Here is a 23,463-nt window from a genome sequence, read left to right as displayed (position 1 = left end):
GAGGCACAAAATAGGGGCACAAAATAGGGGCACACAGAAAGATACTCTTTGCGTTGCGAGTCAGACTGGTTTCGTCAACACAGAAAGCTGACAATAACCACAAGCAACAGTTATAAGCAGTTTAATTTTTTTTTATACTTTTTAATATTTTTGATGTCTTTGTGTTTTGAATTGATCGTGCATTTGCACGATTTTGCCTACATACTTTTATCATTTTGTAAAATATGTGTGGTTTATTTAGCGTTGCTTTTGGAGAGATCTCTTAACGTTCTTGAACACCAGACACTGTGACCACCTAGAATGGACTGCAATCAAATGAATTATGCACTGGGAGCTATGCTGGTGAAGAGGTACTCCACCTTCACTGGTATTACACAGTCACCGCTATTACACAGTCACTGCTATTACAAACATCAAACCGACAACTGGTTGCTAGGAAATAGCGACACTCATTTTCCTGATACTGCACCGGTTGGAAATGATCATTTAAGGCTGACAGGCACTGAGACAAAAAGTAGTGGAAAATAAAACATGTTTTTCAGTTACCGAAATGTGAATAGTTCTTAGGCTCCTGATCCCTGCAACCCTGCATTGGACAAGCAGGTATGGAAAAGGAATGAACGGATGGATTTAATCCTACCTGGAGTGCAGCCCTGTCTTCTTCCCTGTGCTGCCTGGGATGGGGTCCAGATCCTCACCAGGATAAGCAGTTAAAAGTCTGATGGGTAAATAGTCTTATGAGCTGTGTAGCAGCTGGGTACGTATCTCTGCTGATTGGGGCTCGGAATTCTGCATGTTTACAGCTTGTGTGCTCTTTCTGTACTTCCTCTCCGTACTCAGATTTCTACCTGCAATTCACAGATACGCACTTTGGTTTAACTGGCATCTCAAAATTGCCCGTTGTGTGCGTGTTGAGGGACCGGCGTCACATCCAGGCTGTACCCCTGCCCTATGTCCAGTTGTGACCCCGTCCAGGATTAGTGGCTGCAAAACGGAGGGATGGATGAAAAAGTATCCGGTGGGTCACAGGAGAGGTCAAACGACTGGCTGTGTTAAAAATTGCTGGACTTTCTTCTAGTAAAAGATTTTCCAAATGTTTGTGGGAAAAAAAAAATCTTAGCTAGTGAAGCGTTACTTTGTGATTTAAGAGCTATTTTTAAACACATCATCTTGAGACAGGACGGGACATACATTGCTTATTTTGGCACTGGGCATATTAGGTTACCAGCATTATTGCGTATTCCAGCATTGGCCTGTCCAGTAAAGGTCACTCATGGGTCACTGGCCCACCTGACAAAGGTCAAGACTAACTGGCAAGACGCATGCATCCATCACCTCTGAAAGGAGAGTGACTTTAACGGGTCCTGTTATGCTTGGTAGAATTAGAGCAAATTATTACATCACAAATATTTACAAATTGAACAATCTATATCTGATCTAGGCTTATATGTTGTCATATTATTCAGATTTTTTCATCATTTAAGTCACATTTCGCTTTCAGTAGTGGATTTTTATATTTTATCCTTTTTTCCATTATCTTTGTTGATTCTGTTCCCAGCTCGTACAAGTTCTGACGTGTGCCTGTCCCTTAGATCACCAGGTGATGCTGAGGTTAGGTTCGCGTAAGATGAACCTTTTCCAATCCAGACCGGGCACAGGGCGAAGTGCGTCACCATTTCGGGGCGGAGTTTCGGATCCCGGAGTGGAAATACCCCTCGGCCGCCGCGGAGCTGTCAGACCGAAAGCGGACTCGGCGGAGAATCGCGCAGTCACAGTTTTTCACGCAAAGAAAAAGCACTTGTCATTTACAGCAAATTTCTTCTGCCAGCTTTTACGTTTAGATACTTGGAATGACGGACGCAATACTGCCGGACGAGGATAATCGGGCTATTGAAAATGGCTATTTTAAAAAGGTAAGCGTGGACGGGCAATTTGTAGGAAGTTTGACGCCGGATATTACTGCTGGCATTGGTAAGAGAATCGACCGTAAAATCACGAAAATGTATTTTATGTGGTTGAAATAATTGCTTTTTATCTGCGTGAACGAGAAAAGCGGTGCTCAGATGGAAAAATTCCGAAATTGCAGTGACTGCCATATTATAATAGCTTATTTACTGTTTTATATATATTTTATGCATATGAATCTGTTGTGGTGTTTGTAAAATCAGCTTTTAAGCTTGTAGAAGTACCGCCGTGGATGTTTAAAGGGGGAGCACAGAGCACGGGGCTTAGGGTGGCGCAGGCTTTGCCCGTGTGCGATCTGTGCCTCAGGTTGTTCCTTCATAAAAACCAGGCTGTCCAGGTTAAATTTGGTCCCCAAGGCTTCAAACAGCGTAACACTCGGGGACATGGACAGCCGGGCTATTCGATCAGCGCGTTTCTTCCTTGTGTTTATTAATTACTAAATGGAGTCAGCTGGTCAGACAGAAGAACCGTGATTTTTTTTTTTTTTATTACAACCGGCTTGTCCTAAAACGGGCGCTGTGATTCATCTAAGTTTACCAAACCTAGATAAAAATAGTTTCAAAATTCATGTTTATCAAAGCGATTACTTATCACTCAGCACTTTAATATATAACGTATCTTTATAGAATTTGCCTGTTCACTACTATTTTTTTCCACCAAAGTAGATAAATCTAGTTAAATCTAGTTAATGTGGTGATCGCCTGTACATAAAATGGGTTAGTGTTAGAGCCTGAAATCCTTTTCGAATCTTAATATTTTCAAATATTAAAGGAAACCAGCCAGGGAGATAATCTTTGTTTACGAGGGGTTGTCATGGAGGTGAGGGTGAAGAAGAAGAGATGGTGTGGATTTATTGCCCATTCCTGAAGCACGGCATGACGAGGTCGGCACAGGAACAACAACTACGCGTTTACGCGTCTGTTCAGTTTAAAGGCTTCCTTTAGTAATTCTCTCTGAACGTACTTAGCTCAAAGTGCAGCGGCCAGGGAGGAATGAAACTCAGACGGCACCTTGGTGTTGTTCTCTGAGCCCCCAAAGGTAGACGTGAAGTATCCTCGGAATGCCGTACTCTGAGCGATAGGGCGGGTGGGTGGGTCTGGACTGAGAGTAAGTGGCGCTGCTGGAGATGCCTGTGCTCTGACAGGTGCAGGTATGAGTTCCACATTCCTCAGATCCTTCGCCTCACAAGCTTAGTCGACAGTGATCTCAGCACAAAAATAAAAGAACTGGCGTCAGCGTTCACCGACAAGTCTAACACAGTGATGTAAACCTTATTAAAGCTTATCATTATGGAAAAATGTAGTTGATGTATTTATACGGACTAATAAATTATATAAACCTCATCATGATTTTCCTTGAAGCTATCATCTAATCCGACTTGAATTTAGAAGAAAATGTTTGAAATTCGCATGGAACAACAAAGATGGTAATCTCTCGTGTGTCGTGGGGTTATCGCCTGTATATGGGTGAAATAAAGCAACCAAACCAGCACTGTGGCATATTTCTGTGTTGACTGTGTTTTGAAGGACTCTGAAAAGGGCCCTTTGTTCCAGTAAGTTTCTACTCTTTAAGCAAACTGTGTCTACCACTCTTCCACTGCCAGTTCCTGCACACCTACTACATGTATAAATGTGGCAGTAGCTGTGCATGTATAAACGTTACATTAGATCTAGTAGAGGGTTTGGGGGCCTTTATCAGATACTCAGTAATTCGTTGCAGCCACACCCAGGGTGTGTATCTCTATAATATATTTGTTCTTTTTCGTTCATTTCATCACAAGGACTTCGGATGAATTTAAGAGGTTTGGGGGGGGGGGTAGGAATCATTCTCCATCTGGAGGATTTTCCTTCTGGTGGGGCTCTGCTCCGGACGAGCCACGCTGTGACCTGAGCCCCTCCTCCCTCCCTGTCTTTCTCGCCCTTGGTCTTGACCTGCCCGCTGTGGAAAACCAGCAGCCCGTGTGAGGGCTTGCTGGCCTCGCTGTCTGCCTTGGCCCAAGCCGCAGTGAGGGGCCTGGCATTGACGTAGGAGATACCGGAGCTCTTCCAGAACCAGGCCGCAGAAACAAATTGACAACATGTGCGTCAGTTTGGAGTCTGGAAGCGGCAAGGCTTACACCCGTCGCAAGTGTGGTCAGATATTTGACTGAGATATGGGGAATGGCAGAAACAGCTTTGGCCGAATTGGAGAATCAGCACAATGGCTAAAGAGAGCTGATAAACCAGCTTGTTAATTGCAAGTCGTTAGTACTGCTCCTTTGTTTTCAGCTGCATACATACCTTTTGTGCAGTGTTTTGCGGGCAGAGAAAAGGGCAACGAGTCTCCTCCCCTAACGTTTCTTGTGCTCAGTAGCGCATTCCTGCTCAGTTGTGTGCAAAATGAATGTCCTTTGAGGTCCTAAACAGTTGTCACTGTGGTGGCCTCTGATCCTAGTTGGCATCCCTCTGGGGGTAATTGGTCTGTCTCAGGGAGCCCTGTGGCCCCCATAAGTTGCCCCATGTTAACAAAGGCATGGGGGGGGGGGGGGTGGTAGGATGTTGGGACCAGGGATCAATCTGGAGGAAAACCAGTTAGGGTTTCTCTAGGGCAGTGATTCCCAATCTGGTCCTTGAAAATCCAGTCCACATTTTTGCTCCTTCTGGGAGCTGGGAGGGAGCAAAAAAAGTGGACGGTCTGTGGGTCCCAGAGGACCAGATTGGAAAACGCACTGCTCTAGAGTGATGATCAAAAGGCTTAATTAAGCCCCCCCCCCAATCCGGTAAGGCTTGGTCTATGTATAGGGGCAGCACAGAATGACCCCGAGGTGTCAGGCTAGCTGTGCTTTGACCAGAGCTAACATAACTAGAAGTGATGCTGGAATGAGGCTGCTGCCATTGTCAGCAAAGTGCTGACGTCACATTAGGCTGACAGGCCTTCAAGGGAGGGGAGATCTGTGGATCTGAGGACGGGCTGCATGAGTCCACCATGTTAACTGTTTATCCGTCATGAGATCTGGACAGATCCCTCTCGCTCCACCTTCCCGCTGCCCTTGTACTGTTCACTCTGTACAGAATCTGGTATCAGGGATCCGCTCTGGTGAAATTCTGTCACAATCGTATCTCCCAACATATCTCGCCCAGTTATGGCGACATGGGACCTGCCCCATGGTGTCTGTAGCTGGTCGACGTGGATGGTGTCATTGCCCCTATCACCTTGGATGCTTTGGGAACAGCAAGGTGTCAGATTGCATTTGCAAAGGGCTGGGGGGGGGAAATGGGGGTGGAGAACCGAAACTCTCCCTGCTTCTGGAATAACGCTTTTGCTTTGGTGTAGCTCTGAGGTCACTGGTTCTCTGCTGGGATTTCGTGGGTCTCGCCACTGATCCTCCATTCTCTCCTCTCTGCAGGGCTGCAACCCCTTTGCCCAGACGGGCCGAAGCAAGCTGCAGAACAAGAGGGCCTCGCTCAACCAGCAGATCATCAAGCAGATGAGGATGAGGGCTGGTGCTGAGAATCTCCTCCGGTACGTGCTCGCATGCACTCACACATACATGCATACGGGTGGACAGTTTGGCAATGACTGGGGCACAAACCTGCTTCTCCAGACCTGAAACAAGTTACCAGGCCAATGGATTAGTCCACTAACGCTCAAACCCCATGTGTCCAGGATGGGGAGTAACCCCCCCCCCCCCCATGAAATGATTCCATTGTTGTTCTGGACTCGTATATACCTTAAGTTATTTACGCCCATACAAACGCAGATGAGCAGATGATAGCCCTTTCATCTGATGAGCTCGGTGAACTGTGTGACTTACATTTCATGGTAATGCAAACAGTTTGGTAAAGCCCAGGGCGGCGTCCAGAGCCTCGCAGTGAGATGTGCCTCATGCAGGTGTAAATGGGCTTGACCTTACCAGTTATTTTGCTGGTTTAATTGCTGGTTTGTTCTGTTTTTTTAAATTTTTTATCATGTATAATATTTCAACAAGAAATTGGTAACAAATACAGATGGACACATTCAAAGATGTCAGTACAATGAGAACTAGAAGTGTGTGTGTGTGTGTGTGTGTGTGTGTGGGGGGGGGTGATTAAGGCCTTGTGGCACACACCCTCCACACACACACACTGTGAGTGTTGTTCGCGGGGTTACGGGGGAGACCCTGGGAGTATATTTGAGCTCGGAGGGCTTACTGTGGGATCACTGTGACAGGATTCCGCCTTGTTCCTTGAACATTGGGGACAGTCCAGACTGGCCATTATAACTGGCCTTACCAGGACTGAATAGAGTGCTTTCTTTTGCCCCGGCTCCCAGGCCTGACACCAGGGCAGCTAATTCATGGTCATGGTGACACCGGGTTCGGCCTGGGCAGCCGAAAGCTGGCGCGACACAGGTTTCATGGGAACATCCCTTGGGATGGAATGTGGGGATGGTCGAGAGCTTCTTTGTCTGCAATTGACAGCCAATAGATCATTCTTCAGGAGCCGCCTGTGGTTGACAGGAACAGTGTGGGCGTGCACCCAGGCACGAAAGTGACAAGGTTGAACAAGACAGTGACATCATGGTTCACGCATGCAACAAACAGGTCAAACTGCAGTACTGCCTGCCTCAGAATACCTAGAGGCAGTATGGGGGAGGGGGGGTAGGGTTAGACAGAAGAGGTTATTTAGAAACAAGGCTAGTTGCGTATTCTGTCATTTGCTAAAGATTATACTCTACAAATAAAATTGACCCACCAATTGAACTTTCCAGTACAGCCAAAAGTTTTACCACAAAGAGCCTCCGTTGGAGCATCAGCTCCCAGTCCTCAGATCTTCGTAGAGGTACAGCCGCGTCTTTGATCACGTCCCAGTGCTGAGCCGTATTTTTGCTGGGAATCCTTAGTGTAGGATTACAGCCCTTTGCTTTGCTTGTTTCCCAAGCAGCGGGGATGATAAACATTGGTCATTATGACCAGGCTTATCAGGCACAGCCGTGTTTAGCGATTCCGGTCTCCTAGGAGACGCCACACGCCCCGTTCCCACCTCACCCGCCGGGTGCCTGTCACATTGACGTCAGGCCCAGCGCTATCGGCAGGAGGAGCCTGCGGTTGCAGGGCCCCCTCCTCCCCAGGAGCAGGATCTTGGGCACGCCCGCTTTTGATGTTAAGCAACCGTGTTGGAGTCCAGGATGGAGTGTGGGATGTGCGTCAGCGTCCCCCAGACGGAAAGGGGCGAGGGCAGCGGGAATGTCACACCAAACACCCACTGCCATGATACTCGGGGCACCGCTAATGGCACTCCTCGTCCCTCCCGTTCGCTTTGTGACACTTTGTCATGATGATGTAGCTTGTAAAATTTTAATGCCATCAGTTACTGGTACAGTTACTGGTACAGTTCCACAGGCGTAACCCATAAAAGAGCACCGTCCTCTGCCAACAAGGCATTATTATTATTATTATTATTATTATTACTTCTAATATTATGTTTAAGCCAGTGATTGTTCACAAAGCTGAATAGTCCTTTGTCTAGTATGTGTACCTGACTCCATTGTGTATTTTCTCCTCCCTTAGTTTACATTTAACTCTTGCTGTATGGAAACGCAGAGCTGTCTGCCGTAACCCTGCACTGTGCTCTTTGTTTGAGGTTTGGGGAGCTTCTGCCATCCACCTTAACATTCACCCTTTTGATGTCAACGAATGTCTTAACGAATGTCTTAGGCTTTCAGAACCTAGCCCCAGTGCATGCTGGGATTGGGCAGACACCCCCCTCTGTCCCTTCTCTGCAGATTGGAGCGAGGCTTTGCATGGGGTCACTGGCTCGGTCAGAACTGTGTCCTAGACTGTGACCAACTATGTCCTGCCCAGTTCTCGACTGTGGCTTATTTTTCTTGAAGTTCATTCAGTTTCCTTGTGTTCACTGCTTGTACAGGCTGTTCCACTGTGGCATACTTAAGGTGATTTCCATAACATGCCGTTAACCTAACTGCTTGTTTATGGTTCTGTGCAGCTAAATGCATTGCCGATGGCGAATAATGCCCAACCAGTAACAGTCCACAAGACCTAGTTTTACCTTTTAATGCCTAAGCGTGGGCTCATTTTAGGGGAATTTGTGGCTTATTAATTTTTCTGGAAGGCAGAGCTTTTGAAGTGCTTTACTCCCAGCACCGGAGTCCCTACATGCTCTTATCCGCCTCTGATTAAGTGTGCCTGACCCACAGCAGTAGCACCTGTCAGACTTCAAAGCCCACTGCATTCCTCTCTCAGCCCAGACCCCAGTGCATGCTGGGAAAGGGGGGATCCTGCCACCAACCAAATAAAAAGCAGTCCAGTATGTATTATATGAATTTAAATAAAGCAGGGCATGTAAATGGGCTTGGGGGAAGTGCTTCTGTGAGGGCAAACGGGTATGTGTTTGCCAACCTCGCCATAGCGATACTGAAGTGTCGTCGATAGGCGGGGAGGGACCTCCCCCCGCATGAGCTTCTTGTTTGTTCTGTGAATATGCTGCGTGACTCTCACCGTGGAACAGTCCAGAAGCAGATGAATAACAGGTGACCTTGTTACTCGGCAGTGGCGACGGTCCTCCACCCCCCACCCCCCGCCCCCACGTGAATTCAGGTGTGTTCTGAACTTCACATTCCTCTCCACAAGCGTTTGTCACCGCAGAGCCAAACAGGTTTGTTAAACAGATGAAGGAAGATACTCTGAGCACTGATCATAATTGTATCTGCAACTGCAGATACTTTTTTTTTTTAGACCATACCACACTGACTTTTGTCCTGTTTCCTCATTGATGGCGCTGCCTTTAACAGGGAGCCTAAACCCTCTCGCGTTATCATAAAGGTCCTGTCACAGACAATAAGGTGGCCTTAAGCAGAATGTGAGCTATAGAAAATGACACGGCTCACGGCACACTAATTATTCACTCACAGATGTGAGTATAATATGTGTATATGTGTCAAATAGGAGGAACTGCCCACCATGAAGCAGAAATCCGAGGAGGTAAGTGCACCCACCTTCAGCTGCCGTATTCTTAGAGAGAGATTGATGTTTTTTCAAAGATCGTCCCACTCTCTCTGACTCAAGGAGTCTGGCAAACGAAGGGCCCGTTTTGCCACCCCCCACCCCCCCCCATTTTTTTTCCAACCCCCTGCCACCGCCCAGTGAAGGAGCCCTGCTCTCTTTGTCTTTGAGTCACTGCTAGAGTGTCGTGTTGTGCAAGTTCAATGAGGCGACTCGCTCGTAAATTCGCTTGCTAATGTACCGTTGTCATCGTGAAACTGAAGGACGTGCACCTTTCCAGGTGTGGCCCCTTAAGTCTCGTGTCCCATGTGAAGCGTTCTCGGTCCACACCCTGCTGTCTTTCATTTTCTCATTCGTGAAATGTTTACATGATGGTCTGCTCTCTTACAAACTTTCGTTTGTTTTGGGTGCTACAATCTGATTGGCTCCTGTTCGGCTAATGTCATGCCTGCTCTGTTTTTTTTAGTTTAATTTTAAAGCCTTCTCTGGGCTGCCTTTTTCTTTGGGCCCAGCTCTCGCGGTAGCAGCATAGCAGAAGCTGAAACTGGAAATGCTTCGATTTGGCAGTATTGTGCGTGGAGGCAGATCACGTTCCACTAAAAGGGAATCGCCCCCGGCTGCCAAGGCCTGGCTGATCTAACCCTTCGGCACGTTTGGATCCCGGTGCCTGTTCAGGAGCTGGTGAAAATGGCATTACCTGTGGCCTTTCCCTGCTGGCCCAGTCATCTGTACTGGCATGGAAGAAGCATTTGACAAGGGCGTTCAGTGGATTAAGATCAATATTAAGATGAGCTTTCTTGATCCCAATGGGAAATTCTGATGCATCCGCCAGCAAGAGTATGCACAGACGAGCACCCATATGGTCCAAAATTAACAGAAACATGAAGTGCAAAGTAAAGACAGTGCAAACTATTGTAAAAAGTCTTTGAAAAACGGAATATTGTGATACTATAGAAATGAAATATTGCAAGTTAAGAATAATAAATTACAGTAGGAGTTTACCGGAGTACATCATTGTTAAATGATGGGGGAAGATTTTAGGCTGAGCTCTTTCTGTTTGGATGAGTAATGGGCTCATGGCTACACAGCAGGGAACCCCCCCCCCCCCCCATTCTGTGGCACGAAGGACCTGGTGTGTGACTTGCCATCATCCATGCTAGTTTACTCGTGGCCATAACTGGAAATTAGCGGGAGAACATTTTAAAATGAATTTGAGGAAGCACTTCTTTACACAGCGTGTAGTTAGAGTATGGAACAGTCTTCCTGCTATTGTAGCGCAAGCTAAAACCCTGGGTTCCTTTAAATCAGAGCTAGATAAGATTTTAACAATTCTGAGCTATTAGTTCATTTCTGCCCAAATGAGCTCGATGGGCCGAATGGCCTCCTCTCGTTTGTAAACTTGTGTTCTTATGGTGTCACCTGAACGGAGCGTCCTGAACAGAGACACTCTTACCCGGTTTCCTCAGAGCAGACGTGAGTGTTTCCAGTAAGAAAGCAGACGTGTCTCAGGGTCGGCTTAGCAACTTTCAGGCGTGGTCGGGACCCTGAGTCTCTCGCCCTGTGCTAAGTGCTGTGTGGTCAGCAGTAAATAAAGGTGCAACTGGCAGAATGATGTAGGCCCCTGCAGGAGCTAATGAAGCATGCCATAAATATGAACTCTATGTTCACCACTATGTGGTGAATGCGGCTGCACGCCTGCATGGAAAATACCGATCAAAACCACGATTCACCACGAGACTGACTGTTCTCCTTGTTTAACCTGCTATCTGTGTTTTGCCTCTCCTCCCTTTTTCGATTCATTTTTCTCTTCTCAATCCCTCCTCACTCCCGCTGGGTCTCTCTCTTCTGGTTTCCAGGGCGACCTCCAACAACAAGGTGCGCGAGATGGTGGTCCTGGAGCTGAGCTACGTGAATTCCAACCTGCAGCTGCTCAGCGAGGAGTTGGAGGGCCTAAACAGCTCAGTGGAAGTCTACCAGAATGTCCAGTAAGTGTGCACAACTGCACTTTTCAACATACATCATCACCTGGACACCCTCTCAACTGGAGGCGGAAGTTCGGAGCGGCCTACCTTTGCATGTAGAACCAGTTGCGCAAGACCTACATGCTCTGGGGTAAAATAACAACATCTTTAGTCTTCTTTTGGAAATGATGAAAGGATTAGATCCTTATACCCTTTTAAAGAAAGCCTGCTTTCAGGAAGTAGATATGCCTGGGTGAGAAGAGAAGTGTCACAAACAGTCCCATCTGAATTTGAAAAACAGTTAAAGGCAGAAATAATAATCGAGAAGAAGGAAGTTCCTTAAAATGAGGTTGTATGGCCCATGGTTTCCCCATGGTTAATGAAAATTCTTGTTAACTTTGGCCGGAGTTTTAAAGAAGCCACCACCAGCATAGTAAGAGCATTGAGGGTGAGTGACAGGCTTTGCATGGAGGAATTAGACTGATAGCTAAGCTGTGCTATTCAGCAGAATGCAGAGAAGAGGAAATGCCAGGTAGGTCACTCGTCATGCATGATGATCTTGCGTGCGACGGGACTTTTTCAAAGGCAGCCCAGAACCTAAACTGGGCTGCTGGGCTTGCACCACTCTGACTGTGTTCTTTCGTGAGGGTGGTTCTTGGTTCACAGAACCTCCATTCTTCTGAGCCTTTCACAAATGATTTTTTTTTCTGTCTCTCTCATATCACTCCAGGTCTTGTAATCATTGTAATAATAGTTGTAAAACGACTATTTATATTCCAGATGTTGACTGTAATGAAATAGAAGTAAACCTGATATATAATCTAGATATAATAACAAGCTGCTTTGTAAGTTATAAACGAAGTACCAACTGTGAGGCACCTTCGTCATACTGGGTCACCCACCCCGAACATGGCTTCAGAAGTTAAAGGTTGCTGTGCAGCACTGTTCTGTACTGTGAGAGTTGGGTGCATAGTAGTCCTGTCCTATCTTGTAAATTGTTAGCAGGTTTCCGTTTATCTTTTGGTCACTGTGGTAGGGTGGAGTGTTGGGGTGGATAGATATCAAACTCTTTTGAGGAAACTGCTACAGCCAGGTGATTATATCTACTTCCACCAGAAAATGTTCTGTATCTGAGTGTAAAGCCTTTATCGCAGCGAGTGACAGTATCTTATACAGGAGGTGTGTCTGCTCTCTCTCCATTGTGCAGCACATAGCTGCACTTCACTCTGGAATTTGGTCAGATGACTGATTTAATAATGTGGCCACATGTAATGTGACCACATTCATAATATTTATAATGTTTGACATTGATGGACAAATGGATCAGAAGGTTGGCTTGTATTTTGTTGCTGGTTGTCATTCTTTTCCTCCTATATAAAAGGGCTGTTTGTTCAGGGCGGAAACCACAGTTGGCGTCTGTTTGCTCAGTCTGAGGTGCAACATTTCTCTAGTTAATCCATGGACACTTAAACTTGGGTTTCTCCCTGACCTTAAATTGTGGGTATAGAATCTGTGTGCCCCCCCCCACCCCCCAACAAAAGCTACACAAAAAATAACAGGTCAGAAATACTGACGGTCAAACATACAGATTTTACAGCCATGGTGCTGTAAAGTTAATTACATCAGTTCAGTTTTACCCAGACATCTCTGCTCTCTCTCACATTTCCCCCCTTCTTTCCGTTTCTGCGTGCAGAGAGACGACCAGCATTCCCCTGATCCCCCTGGGTCTGAAGGAGACCAAGGAAGTGGACTTCTCTGTGCCATTCAAGGTATGCCATCCGGAAGGGAAGCTGTCCCAGCCCTCTGGTAGGCCCCCCTAGCTACAGCGCTGAGCAAACGTGCAAAGATCCACGCTTATCACTGACTCTCTGCCATCGTGAATGCACCATACTGACCAAGCATAGATACGCCGTGGATTCCGGGGTGGAGGGTCATGCCGAATATGATCATAAAAAGCTGATTCAGGTCGATAGCAGGTGTGTCAGTTGAGGACTCTTCTGCTAACCGTTTGCTCATCGCCTCCAAACATATGTAGGAGCGTCCTACTGTATCTTAAGATTACAGTAACCAGAGCACGGTGCACCAGAGGTTCCTGTAGACTCTCTTATTGCCTAATAGCATGTCACCTGCCCTTCCTCCGCTGTAGGACTTCATCCTACAACATTACAGTGAAGATGGCTCCAATTTTGAGGATGAGATTGCTGACCTTATGGACCTGAGACAGGTAAAGGGCCTTCAACGCTTACCATGGACTTCAGTGCGTTACAGGCTTGTTGTATCTTGCTCACGGTTCTCCGTATGTGTCCAGGCATGTCGTACACCGAGTCGCAGCGAAGCTGGCATTGAGCTGCTCTCCGCCTACTTCAGCCACCTGTCCCTTCTTGACAGCCGATTCTTCTCCCACACCGGCCAAATGGGAATCTTCTTTACATGGTAATGACATGCTTGTCTGTATGCTATGACACGAGCCTTTCCAATCCCATATCAAGACCCCCTAACCTGCTGCATGTGCCCTGTCAGGTATGACTCCTTCACCGGGATGCCTGCGTGCCAGCAAAACATCTCCCTAGAGAAGGCCAGCCTTCTCTTCAACATGGGCGCCTTGTACACGCAGATCGCCACACGCTGCAACCGCCAGACCACCTCCGGCTTGGAGGATGCCATCACTGCCTTCCAGAAATCAGCAGGTGGGTGGGCAGGGAGGTCACGTGTGCATGCTCTCCATGCTCATAAATCAGCCGCTAAAACCTGTGACCAGCGGATGTCCTCATAATAGCTAGTAACTACTTATAAACTGGAAATGTAGGTTTCTGTCTAAGTACACAACCCTCACATCCAGGGGTGGCTGCTTGCAGAGGAACTGGAGTAAAAGTTTAATAGTAAATTCAGTGTGACCATATTATACACGAACACCCATTTGGTTTATAGGGTTTGGCAGAGCCGTTTAATAACAGTTAGCAGTTGGTGTGTTTCACCTTCATGCTAACATCATGACCTGGTCTTAGTGAATCAACTGCCAATCATCCAAACCGCATGAGCTTCCTCGTGTCACCATTTCAAATTCCCCAGAATCATTTCTGGTGACACCGTCAGAGTTGACAGCATTGTTAATATAGTTCCTGAACTGAAACTGGATTTGGCTGGCTTGACAATCGTGTTTGTAAAAAAATAAGGCGTAAAAGAAATGAATGAAGTCATTAAACTTCAATAGACCCAACAACATTCTTGTTTTCTTTTTGACTGGGCAGCCTGTATGTTTTCAGATGTTTTTTATATTATAATTCCAAAAACAAATTAGACCCTTTGACCAAAATGAAAAACCTCTACCTGCTTACCCTGGAAGAGCTGTACTATTAATCTAGTTAGGCAAAAAAATTAACAATGGTATATCTATAGAGATATCACATTTCTCAAAACCAGAATATATATAAATTTGTGTTCCGTCACTGCCTTTTGCAGTACTGGTTAAACTTGGATCCGATGATGTTTCTTGTAGAAGATCCGGATCACTGCAAACTCCCGACAGTGTAGAAATAGGTGGATGCCAGTTTTCAGACCGTGAGTCTGGTGGCTAAGAGGGTGGACAGTACAGCAGGCCCCGCCGTAGGGCTCCCTGTCATCATATTATCGATTTTGTTTGCTGCCATGCCGGCTCCTGTGTGCAATATTAAACATAAAGGAGGACAGGACCTGATCATGTGTTTCATAAAGAAACACTGAAAGTACAATGGACAGGCACAATTGAGGGTTCTGCCGTCATTGTGTGTGTGTGTGTTTGTGTGTGTGTGTGTGTGTGTGTGTGTGTGTGTGTGTGTGTACACTGACACTCATGGTGTGTGCAACTGCCACAGGGGTGCTGAACTACCTGAAAGAGACATTCACGCACACGCCCAGTTATGATATGAGCCCCGCCATGCTGAGCATGCTGGTCCGGATGATGTTGGCGCAGGTCCAAGAGTGCCTCTACGAGAAGATGGTCTTGCCGGGTATTCGCAATGAGTTCTTCTGCCTGGTCCGGATGGCTCAGGAGGCCGAGAAGGTGAGACTGACAAAACTTGGGATCCACGTGTGTTTGTTGCGTGGATCCAGGGGTGTATTTAACAACACTGAGTTTTTTTATGTGTTCTGAATGCAGCAGTAAAAGCTGTTAATAAAGCAGTTTGGTCAACTTGTGAGGTTGTTTGTGGTAAAGGGTTTACAGCTTCGTTTTCACAAAGGTTATAATTGAACTTGATGGTTTCCATGTTGGGTAACATTGGCTGGTGGTGTTTTAAACCTCCTCAGGTTGCCCATACATATGAGCAGGCCCACCAGTCCATGATCCAGCAGCCCATCAAAGACAACGTCCCTTTCTTCTGGTCCACCATGGCGCGTGTGAAGACCACACACTACCGTTCCCTGGCCCACTACTTTGTGGCAACGGCTCTTCTTGACCACCAGTGTAAGTACTCTTCCAGCTCTTGCTTACGCCTTGTAATGATGCCTGACCATTTGATTTTGAGGTTCCTTTGCTGCTCAGACAGTAGTTGGTATCTGGGGGAGGCATTAGGTGGCACCATTCCCTCCTGAAATTTGATCGCCACCCTCGGGTGCTCTCATATTCTCATTGGCTTTGAGTGATGTCGCTCGCAAGAACATAGTTTTCACATATTGCACAGGTGTGCTGTAACTATTATATCAGTAGGTCCTAGAATTACATATCAATGATGCGTGGTAGGCTGGGTAGCTCCATGGGTATGGGTGGCTCAGTTAATGTTAATACAGCAACAAGTGTCTAGCCAATGAGAGTCATCATGGGCAAATCGAAGTCATGGAATTGTTTCCTGTAGTTTATACAAATAAAGAAGGCCAGGTGAATGGTAATGTTGCAAGTAATTTCTAGCCTTTCATCATCTCTGTGGAATTGTACTAGAGAGACATTCCCATAATCTTTTCATTGTTCTGCTATTGAAAAATGTAAATGAAGAGATGACTTTCAATTAAGACTTCAAGTAAGCCTCTGTGGACAAAAAAAACACAACATAAGAGTGCTTTAGTCACAAAGGAGTTCATAAGCATGTTTAGTAACCATTGCAAAAACTGCAGAATATTGTTTGAAGTTGACTCCTATCTTGTGTAACATGCATATTAACAAAAGAGTGCTGAGTGCACTAGAAAATAAAATTGAGGCCATGTTTATTTTTTTTAAAGTTAAAGAATAGAAGAAATCAGCAGAATATTAATTGCTATAAGGTTTCTGGATAAAGAAGGCAGCATTATAGCCATAATTGTTGTATAATTTGAGAAAATATGGTGTCTAATTTTGTGTTCTTAATTGAAAGTCAGTGATAGCCCTAATTTCAACTTTGAATGTCTCCCCTCCCCATTTTACTGTTGCCTCCCTGTGCCCCTCCCCAGAAAAAAAATTTGGAGCCACCCATTTCCCCACTTACTTAAATGAATCCTTGAGCATATCCCCAAGGATATTGCAGTTAAGGGAGAAAAAAAAAACAATTTAATTGGCCAGGGAGTAGGGATGGAGCTTGGTGACACAGACAAGTGTGTGTGACGGCAGCAGTGTCCCCATGTCACTCCCAGGGCGCTGGAGAGCAAGGCCTCATTCTTTGTAGTTTTCTTCAAACTGGGACACCATGGTGAATTCTGAGATACAGTTATCTTTTTTCAAAAGGGACATTAGATATGAGCCAGTGTCGGCTTCCCTCTGGGGTTTGTAGCGAAGGGACAAGTAGTGCCTGGAGACACGTCACGGTCAAGCAACTCCAGTTACGTAATGGTGTTATTGTAGCTCAAACAAACCAGCCTCTCTCTCTCTTTCTCTGCAATAAAAGTGAGGTCACTAGGGAGTTCCTGCACAGTAGTGCAGTATCACACTTCTAATCTGGTTTTCTGTCGCTGGAGAAAAATGAGCTCAGAGTTACTTTGAACACTGCCTGTGTATGTATGGGCTTCGGGGCTCCCAACAGAGACGACATTACCCATAAGTCCAGTCCATTAATAGCACTGATGTGTCTGTGCAGTAGGGCCCAGGGATGACGAGGACAAGCAGGAGAAGGCCCTGGCTCAGCTGTACGACAGCATTCCCAGTGGGCATTCTCCTGCACACATCCTCAAGAACAAGGAGGAACGTCGGCGCATAGGTGAGAGGCTGCGAGATCTGTTCCGGGCCTTTTAGCGCCGCATGCTGAGAGGCTCAGGCCCCGCCTACCTGGGCCTCACTTTTTATGATGGAAGTTTGTGGCCTCCGTGCAGGGAAGGCGCACCTGCGCAGGGCCATCCTGGCTCAGGAGGAAGCCATACGCTGTCAAAGTCTGTGCCGCCACCTGCGCAAGCTCGACGTGCTGCATGACATCCTGCAGGCCGCCCATCAGCGCTCACTGGCCAAGTTCACCGAAAACGACGCCGAGGATGAGTTCACGGACCACATGGACGCACCCGACATCGTCCGTAAGAGCCCTGACCTGAATAAACTGACCTAAACTGATAGATATTAAATCACTCTAGATTAAAATGCAACACCTGTCTGCACAAACCCTCACCATCAAGTTCCACTCATATATTAGTTTATAGTTTCATAGTTTATATGACTGTTATAGGAGGAATTTTTTATTTTTTTTTTTACATTTAACATGAGGCTTGGAGATTTGCATCGGTGGAAAATGGTTTTATTTATTTATTTATTTTTTAACTCCACAGCTAAAACTGAGCACAAAGCCGAAATGGAAATGCCAGCATCCACAAAGGTGAAAGTCAAAGACTTTTTCCACAAGCTGGTATGTGGGTCACTAATTCTCGTAAATAACCTTCCTTTTCGTCACACAGAGGGCCAGCGCCTTGTTCAGAAGCGGCGCAGTGCCGCCTGCGCAGCTTATGAACATTTCCGGTTGGATCTGGCTTTACTAACATTATTAATGGGAAGAGAAAAACGGGGCGGGAGGGACAATTACAAAATCACTCGGCATAGAAATGACAAATGACATTACTATGATATGAGCAGATTGTCCTTCCTGTTCTGTTTATATTGTCAGATTCAATTGGCTTTCCTCTAAATGGAAGCATTAGTTCAGGTCTTTCACATGGGTGCCTGATGCTTGTTGTCAACTGGCCACTCCAGTCCTTGGGAGCTCTAGTTATCTACTTTTATGTGAAACAAAATTGAAACCTCTCAAATATTCCTTCAAAGACTGGAGTGAGCTGCCCCCCACCCCCAAAGGTGGTACCCCGGTTACTTCTGTAAACACTTGTCCTCCTCTGTTTCTCTCTCATGTATTAACAGTATCCCTTCAGTTGCTCCCAAATGGTTGGAAAAGTAGACACTGGAAAAAGTCCTAGGATTAAAAAATAAAGAAAGAAAATTAGAGAGAGGATGAAATGTGATCAAGGCTAGGCTAGGATTAAAGATCGACCCTGGACTTTGGGATTCCTCATGGCAAATTTTGTCAAGTGGGTATATTCTGCTGGCAAAAGTTTTACATACACAAAAATATTCTGAGGGCAAAATGAAAAATAATTGGTTCAGAGAGAGAACCAATCAGGTGCCTTGGTCCCGGCTCCTCTTGTTGCTTGGACCCATCTTCTCTAGAATCTGATTGGTTATCTCTCTGATCCAATCATTCTTGTGTAAGTAAATCTCTCATGAACGTATATTTTGCTGGCCTACATACCCTTGGCCCACCAGGAAAATGCTCGGTACGCCAGATTACATTCAAGGCTGGTCTGGTGATCCTGTGGAATCTCTGTAATAGCCGGTAATCAGAATATGGTGAAGTATCCATCTTGTGGTGAGCAAATGGAAAACAGTGGCTGAAGTGACAGGCTAGCCTGAGGTTTATCAGCCTATCCTCGAGTGAACCAGCACGATGAGAAAGTTGCCATCTGCGTGACTGAAGGGCCCCTGAACTGAACAGTAATGCAGGGCTAAAATTAGACTAATCAGTACTATATATATAACTATGAATACTTCTGCATGACAAGAATTGGTCCCGTTCCTTAGTGTTTTACAGAGGCTGGTAGTGGCACCTGGCTGGAAGTTGGGCTCAGGTTTTCCCATAATTATGACACAGAGACCCCCCCCCCCCCCCCCCCCCCCCGTCTGGGTCGCCATTCTGGCTTTGTGTTAATGACTGTTACAATTCCACTTCCCAGGGCCCCCTCCCCATTTTTTCAGCCAAGCAGCGCTGGACGGCACCACGCACAATCCGGTTGCACACCGAGGACCATGACCTGGGCTTCACACTTAAGGGTGATGGACCCACACAGGTCCAGTGCCTGGATCCTAGCTGCCATGCTGCGGTGAGTGCCCCCGGCCTCCCACCCCCCCCCCCCCCCCGCCCCCCCGACCCCTGTGCCAGCAGCCAGTGGAACGAGGAAAGTTCTAGATTTGCAAAATAAACTGATGCTGGACTTGTGCCAAAGAGCAAAGTCCATTTTTAGCAAAGCAGGCCTTTAGGAAGAACGCCCAGCCATGTTAAAGAAGTATATATTACAAAAGAATTCTGAGTGCCTTTTAATTGGTCTCTGCTAAACTGCTGAAGAATAATGTAAACACATTTCTCATGATCCTTGTAGATAAGAAGCTCTGTCTCTCTATTCAGGAGCCACTGTTCATTAGTTTTTTGCATGAAAGTAGACAGCACAGCCCAATCCACCAGTTTTGTAGCTGCATTTAGAGTATGAGGGGAAAAATGTTAACGGCGCCGTGGGAGTTTCAGCCTCCAGTGGTAGAACTTGGTGCTTCATCAGTACACAGTTTCTTTCAGCAGGCACATACCCATTTCCTGACATCCTCCGGCACAATTATGCATGTGAAAGTTACACTGAGACCTGCCTTTTTGTACGAATACTCATTAATAGTCAGCAACAAAGAGCAGACCCTAATTAAAACCACCAGGCTGCTTTTAAAAAGGGATTACAGAGATTATATGAAGGCTGCTCCCAAGGTCGATCACCATGAGTGAATTTTCTTATGTGATATGGGTCTTATTTTAAGAGCTCCTTTGTTCCTTTCATAAATCTTTTGCAGAAAACGGAGAATGGTTGCTTAAGCACTTGGGCTGTTGTGAATAATAGTTCCCACAGCTCCTGTAGGATGAGTTCCGTTGTTACAAATGGCTTCTTATAAGCTTGTTGTGTAGCATAAATAAGGACAATCTCTTTTGATCAATCTTTATACCTTAATTTCGAAATGGTGAGAATTAGTATAGGTAGCATGACGTAGTGGTTTGCACTGAGGCACACCTTTGGGACCAGGGTTCGAGCCTCTGTCCTCACTCCATGTGTGGAGCTTGAATGTTCTCCCCCCCCCCCCCCCCCCAATCCAAAAAAACATTCTAAGGTGAACTGGAGTTGCTGAATTGTCCATAGGTGTGAATGGTGCGTGAGACTGTGATGGGTTGGTGCCCCGTCCTGGGTTATTCCCTGCCTTATGCCTGTAGCTTTCAGGGTCTCAGGCCTGCCTTTAGTTCTGGCAACCTGTCTTCAGAACTTTTATTCAAGATGTTCATATGAAAGCTGACCTGCTTAAAACGCTCTGCGCGTTCAGGTTTTAAATCCACACTGTACTTTGTTAGGGGACAGTGCCAATTTTTAGATATACCCATGCGGAATTTCCCTGTAGGGGTGAGAGCTGGAAAAATGGCACTCGGCTGAGTGATGGTGGTGTTGAGAGCAGCCTGGGCTGATTTGACTTGTCCGTGTTTTGCAGAAAGAGGGACTGAAGGAAGGTGACTTCATTGTCGCCGTGAAGGACACGGACTGCAAGTGGCTGGGAGTGGGTGAGGTGATGAAGCTCCTGAAGGACGTGGATGAAGAGGGCGTGGACATCCAAGTAGTCAGCATGATGGACAGTGGGCTGCCTATGGTGAGCCCCGCCCACCTCTCTCTTACCTGGCACATCCTCCGCATGAATCCGCTCTTTGTTTTCCACATATTTGTTAGCCAAAACCTCACATAAAGATCCGATTCCCATGATTGTCAATTGTCATCTTCACATAGCAACCACTGCAAAAAAAAAAGAAGAAAAAACGACCCTCCTATCCCTGAAGAATCTCACAGAGAAATGTTTGTTCTCATTCTTTAAACTTTCCCTTCTCCATTCAGACCCTTCTTTCTCAGGAACACTCTGGAGCATCTGAAATGTAATATAGCATTCTGTTCATGCTAAATACCTTGCAGGCACTATCCTTCAAGTCTGTTTTTCAAAGTCTCTGTTTCATTAGCTGGGAAAAGAATATACCTTAAACAGAGATGTACAGGCTACAGTATCAGAGTCAGGAGAAATGGTTCAACAAAGACATGAGATTTTTTCCTGCCGACACTACAAGGTCACAACAGAATATTATTTCACTAGGCTGGGACACCTACTGGTGAAACAAGTATGTGCTACAGTGTATATTTATGAGCTTTCTGACAATGCGGAGTGTTTGTGGTACATGGCTGTACGCCTTTTACAGTAAAACTGATGCTTGATTCAATACGGTATATGTTAAAAGGATACAAGAAGCCTCCCTCGTTTGTGGACATTGTCCATACCTGACTCCTTTCTGCTCCCTCCCATGCAGTCCGCCAAGAGCGCCACCTACTGTGGTGGGATCCCCAAGACCTATTCCATGATCTGCCTGGCCTTTGACGAGGGCGATAAGAAAGCCCGCAAGGTCACCAAGAAGCCATCCTTCCTTAGCTGGGGCCTGAAGAACAAGCAGAAGAGTGCCAGCACGCTAAGCCTACCCACCGCTGATTACCCAGGCACACTGCCCTGGGCCATGCAGAGGTCCACCTTCTCCAGCTCCAACAACAACGGTGCCCTCTACTAGGTCAGCTTTGGGGTTGTGCCCTCCTGATTGGCTGATCCTTCCAAATTTAATGACAATTTTTTTTTTTATATATATATATATATATATATATATATATAAGGACAAAGGAAAAAAAAACATTGCACACATTTTCTTGGTGTAGGAATGTCAGTGATAAGCTAACCCTTTTGTTTAAAAACGACGCTTCCAGCCCTGACTGCTTCGCTGGTTGAGAGATGGTTGGTTTCATGTTGCTGGTTGTATCTGTATCTCAGGGTGCGTTTTGTTAACTGGAGCTGTAGCGTGTCTAAACAAAGCATTAACAGGGAGGTGAAACTTGACAGAAGGAGCAAGGCAGGAAGCCTCTGGTGTTAACTGCACCTGAAAAGACTACTTCTGATTATCACCCGTGCCAGTAGAAGCAGGACCGAAGAAGGAAACTTTACATTTTAACAGTTGCAGGAAGGACAGGGTGTAGTGCAAAAGTGACGTGCCACACATTGTAAGCTGCTGAATCGTTAAGGAAAACTTCTTTTTGTGTTATTTTAACGAGGGGGTAGAGTTGGAGGTGATAAATGGAGGATTATAGCCTTAGCATCTCACATTTGGAGGTAGGTGCACTTCAGAGACTGCGGTTTAAACAAAACTGGACAAGAGAGACGGAGGGAGGGAGACGGACGGCTGGGTCCTACCTGCCATCTATACTGCTTTTGGTTATGATGGTAGTATGGTATTGGTAAGATTAATCAACACTGAGCACTCTTGCCAGCCGGATCTCTCCCATCACCCCGAATAATGCTAACACTTTTTGAGTGTTGGAGTATTTCACTGTCTACAGGGTAGATTTTTATTCACGTTTGATAATCAAATAATTTATATGGAAAATTTTAACTAGTTATAAATACCACTGTACATTTAAACCCCTTAAACTGTTTTTTCCCTTAAATATTTGTATGCACATCGTGTATTAGATCTGCTGTCTTGGAGTCAAACTTATTTCGGAAACTTTCTCATGCTTAATTTTTTTTCTTATGTTATTAAAGTGTCTGTATACAAATTATAGCGTCTAATTATAAAATACAAAAGGAACATACACACAGCACAAATATACCGAAGATATTTCTATTGAATAGTGGAGTGCTTTGCATACAAAGGCGTGGGGTTTTTCCAGTGTCTTGTTTGAACTTTTTGGTTTTATTCAGTAAGGTTGTAAATGTCAGCAAACTGTGTATCTGAGTTAATGACCGAGTCTGTGTGGATTTTATTACTGTGCTTTTAAAGTGAAGAATTCAACTTACTGCCATACTTGCCTTCTGCTCTGTAAGTAAACACAACTTGTATCCATAGTTTTTGTCACCTTTGTTTGAAGTGTAGTATCTGAAGCAGATGTATGTATGGATTAAGTATTCTTTCGTACGTGCAACGGTCATTCCCTTGTTTTCCCACTTATATGTAACTGTAAACTGGAATCTCAATAAAAATGGGGTAAAATTTAAAGGTTTGCCTGTTTATTAGTTAATGTTATATGGCTAGTAGCAATTAGTTCTCGGAATTCTTCCACATAAAAAGAAAATAACTGTCAATAATACTGCAATGTTTAGAAGGTCTTCCATGTGGGTAGGACTTCCCCTTTAAGTGAAAAATAACTCCAAAAGAACAGAAGTCAATGTTAACAGCTGGGACATCATGCAAGCATGAAAATGCTGACCCAGATGTGGGATACAGGTCACCATGTGAAAAGTACAGAACGTAAGATGCGGGTATGGTAGGC

The 23,463-nt window shown here is 45.7% G+C and overlaps 1 protein-coding gene across 3 annotated transcripts; it reads left to right on the top strand.

The window, feature by feature from the left end:
- Positions 1–1,723: 1,723 nt before the first annotated feature.
- On the top strand, positions 1,724–23,189 carry rhpn2 (rhophilin, Rho GTPase binding protein 2). 3 transcript variants are annotated; one of them, XM_049030017.1, is made up of 15 exons: positions 1,724–1,913; positions 5,351–5,466; positions 10,801–10,929; positions 12,599–12,674; positions 13,052–13,129; positions 13,214–13,338; positions 13,426–13,592; positions 14,757–14,944; positions 15,190–15,346; positions 16,923–17,042; positions 17,155–17,349; positions 17,599–17,675; positions 19,048–19,194; positions 20,606–20,761; positions 21,462–23,189. In XM_049030017.1, the coding sequence occupies exons 1-15, from the start codon at positions 1,851–1,853 to the stop codon at positions 21,711–21,713; spliced, it is 2,046 nt and encodes a 681-aa protein (XP_048885974.1). In that variant the 5' UTR covers positions 1,724–1,850; the 3' UTR covers positions 21,714–23,189. The 3 variants fall into 3 exon arrangements, with proteins under 3 accessions (XP_048885974.1, XP_048885973.1, XP_048885972.1); XM_049030016.1 differs by having other exon boundaries at positions 13,052–13,338; positions 17,599–17,645; XM_049030015.1 differs by having other exon boundaries at positions 13,052–13,338.
- Positions 23,190–23,463: the final 274 nt, after the last annotated feature.

The sequence above is a fragment of the Brienomyrus brachyistius genome, chromosome 11, assembly GCF_023856365.1.
Source record: "Brienomyrus brachyistius isolate T26 chromosome 11, BBRACH_0.4, whole genome shotgun sequence".
Lineage (NCBI taxonomy): Eukaryota > Metazoa > Chordata > Actinopteri > Osteoglossiformes > Mormyridae > Brienomyrus > Brienomyrus brachyistius.
This window is presented reverse-complemented; position numbering and strand designations above follow the sequence as displayed.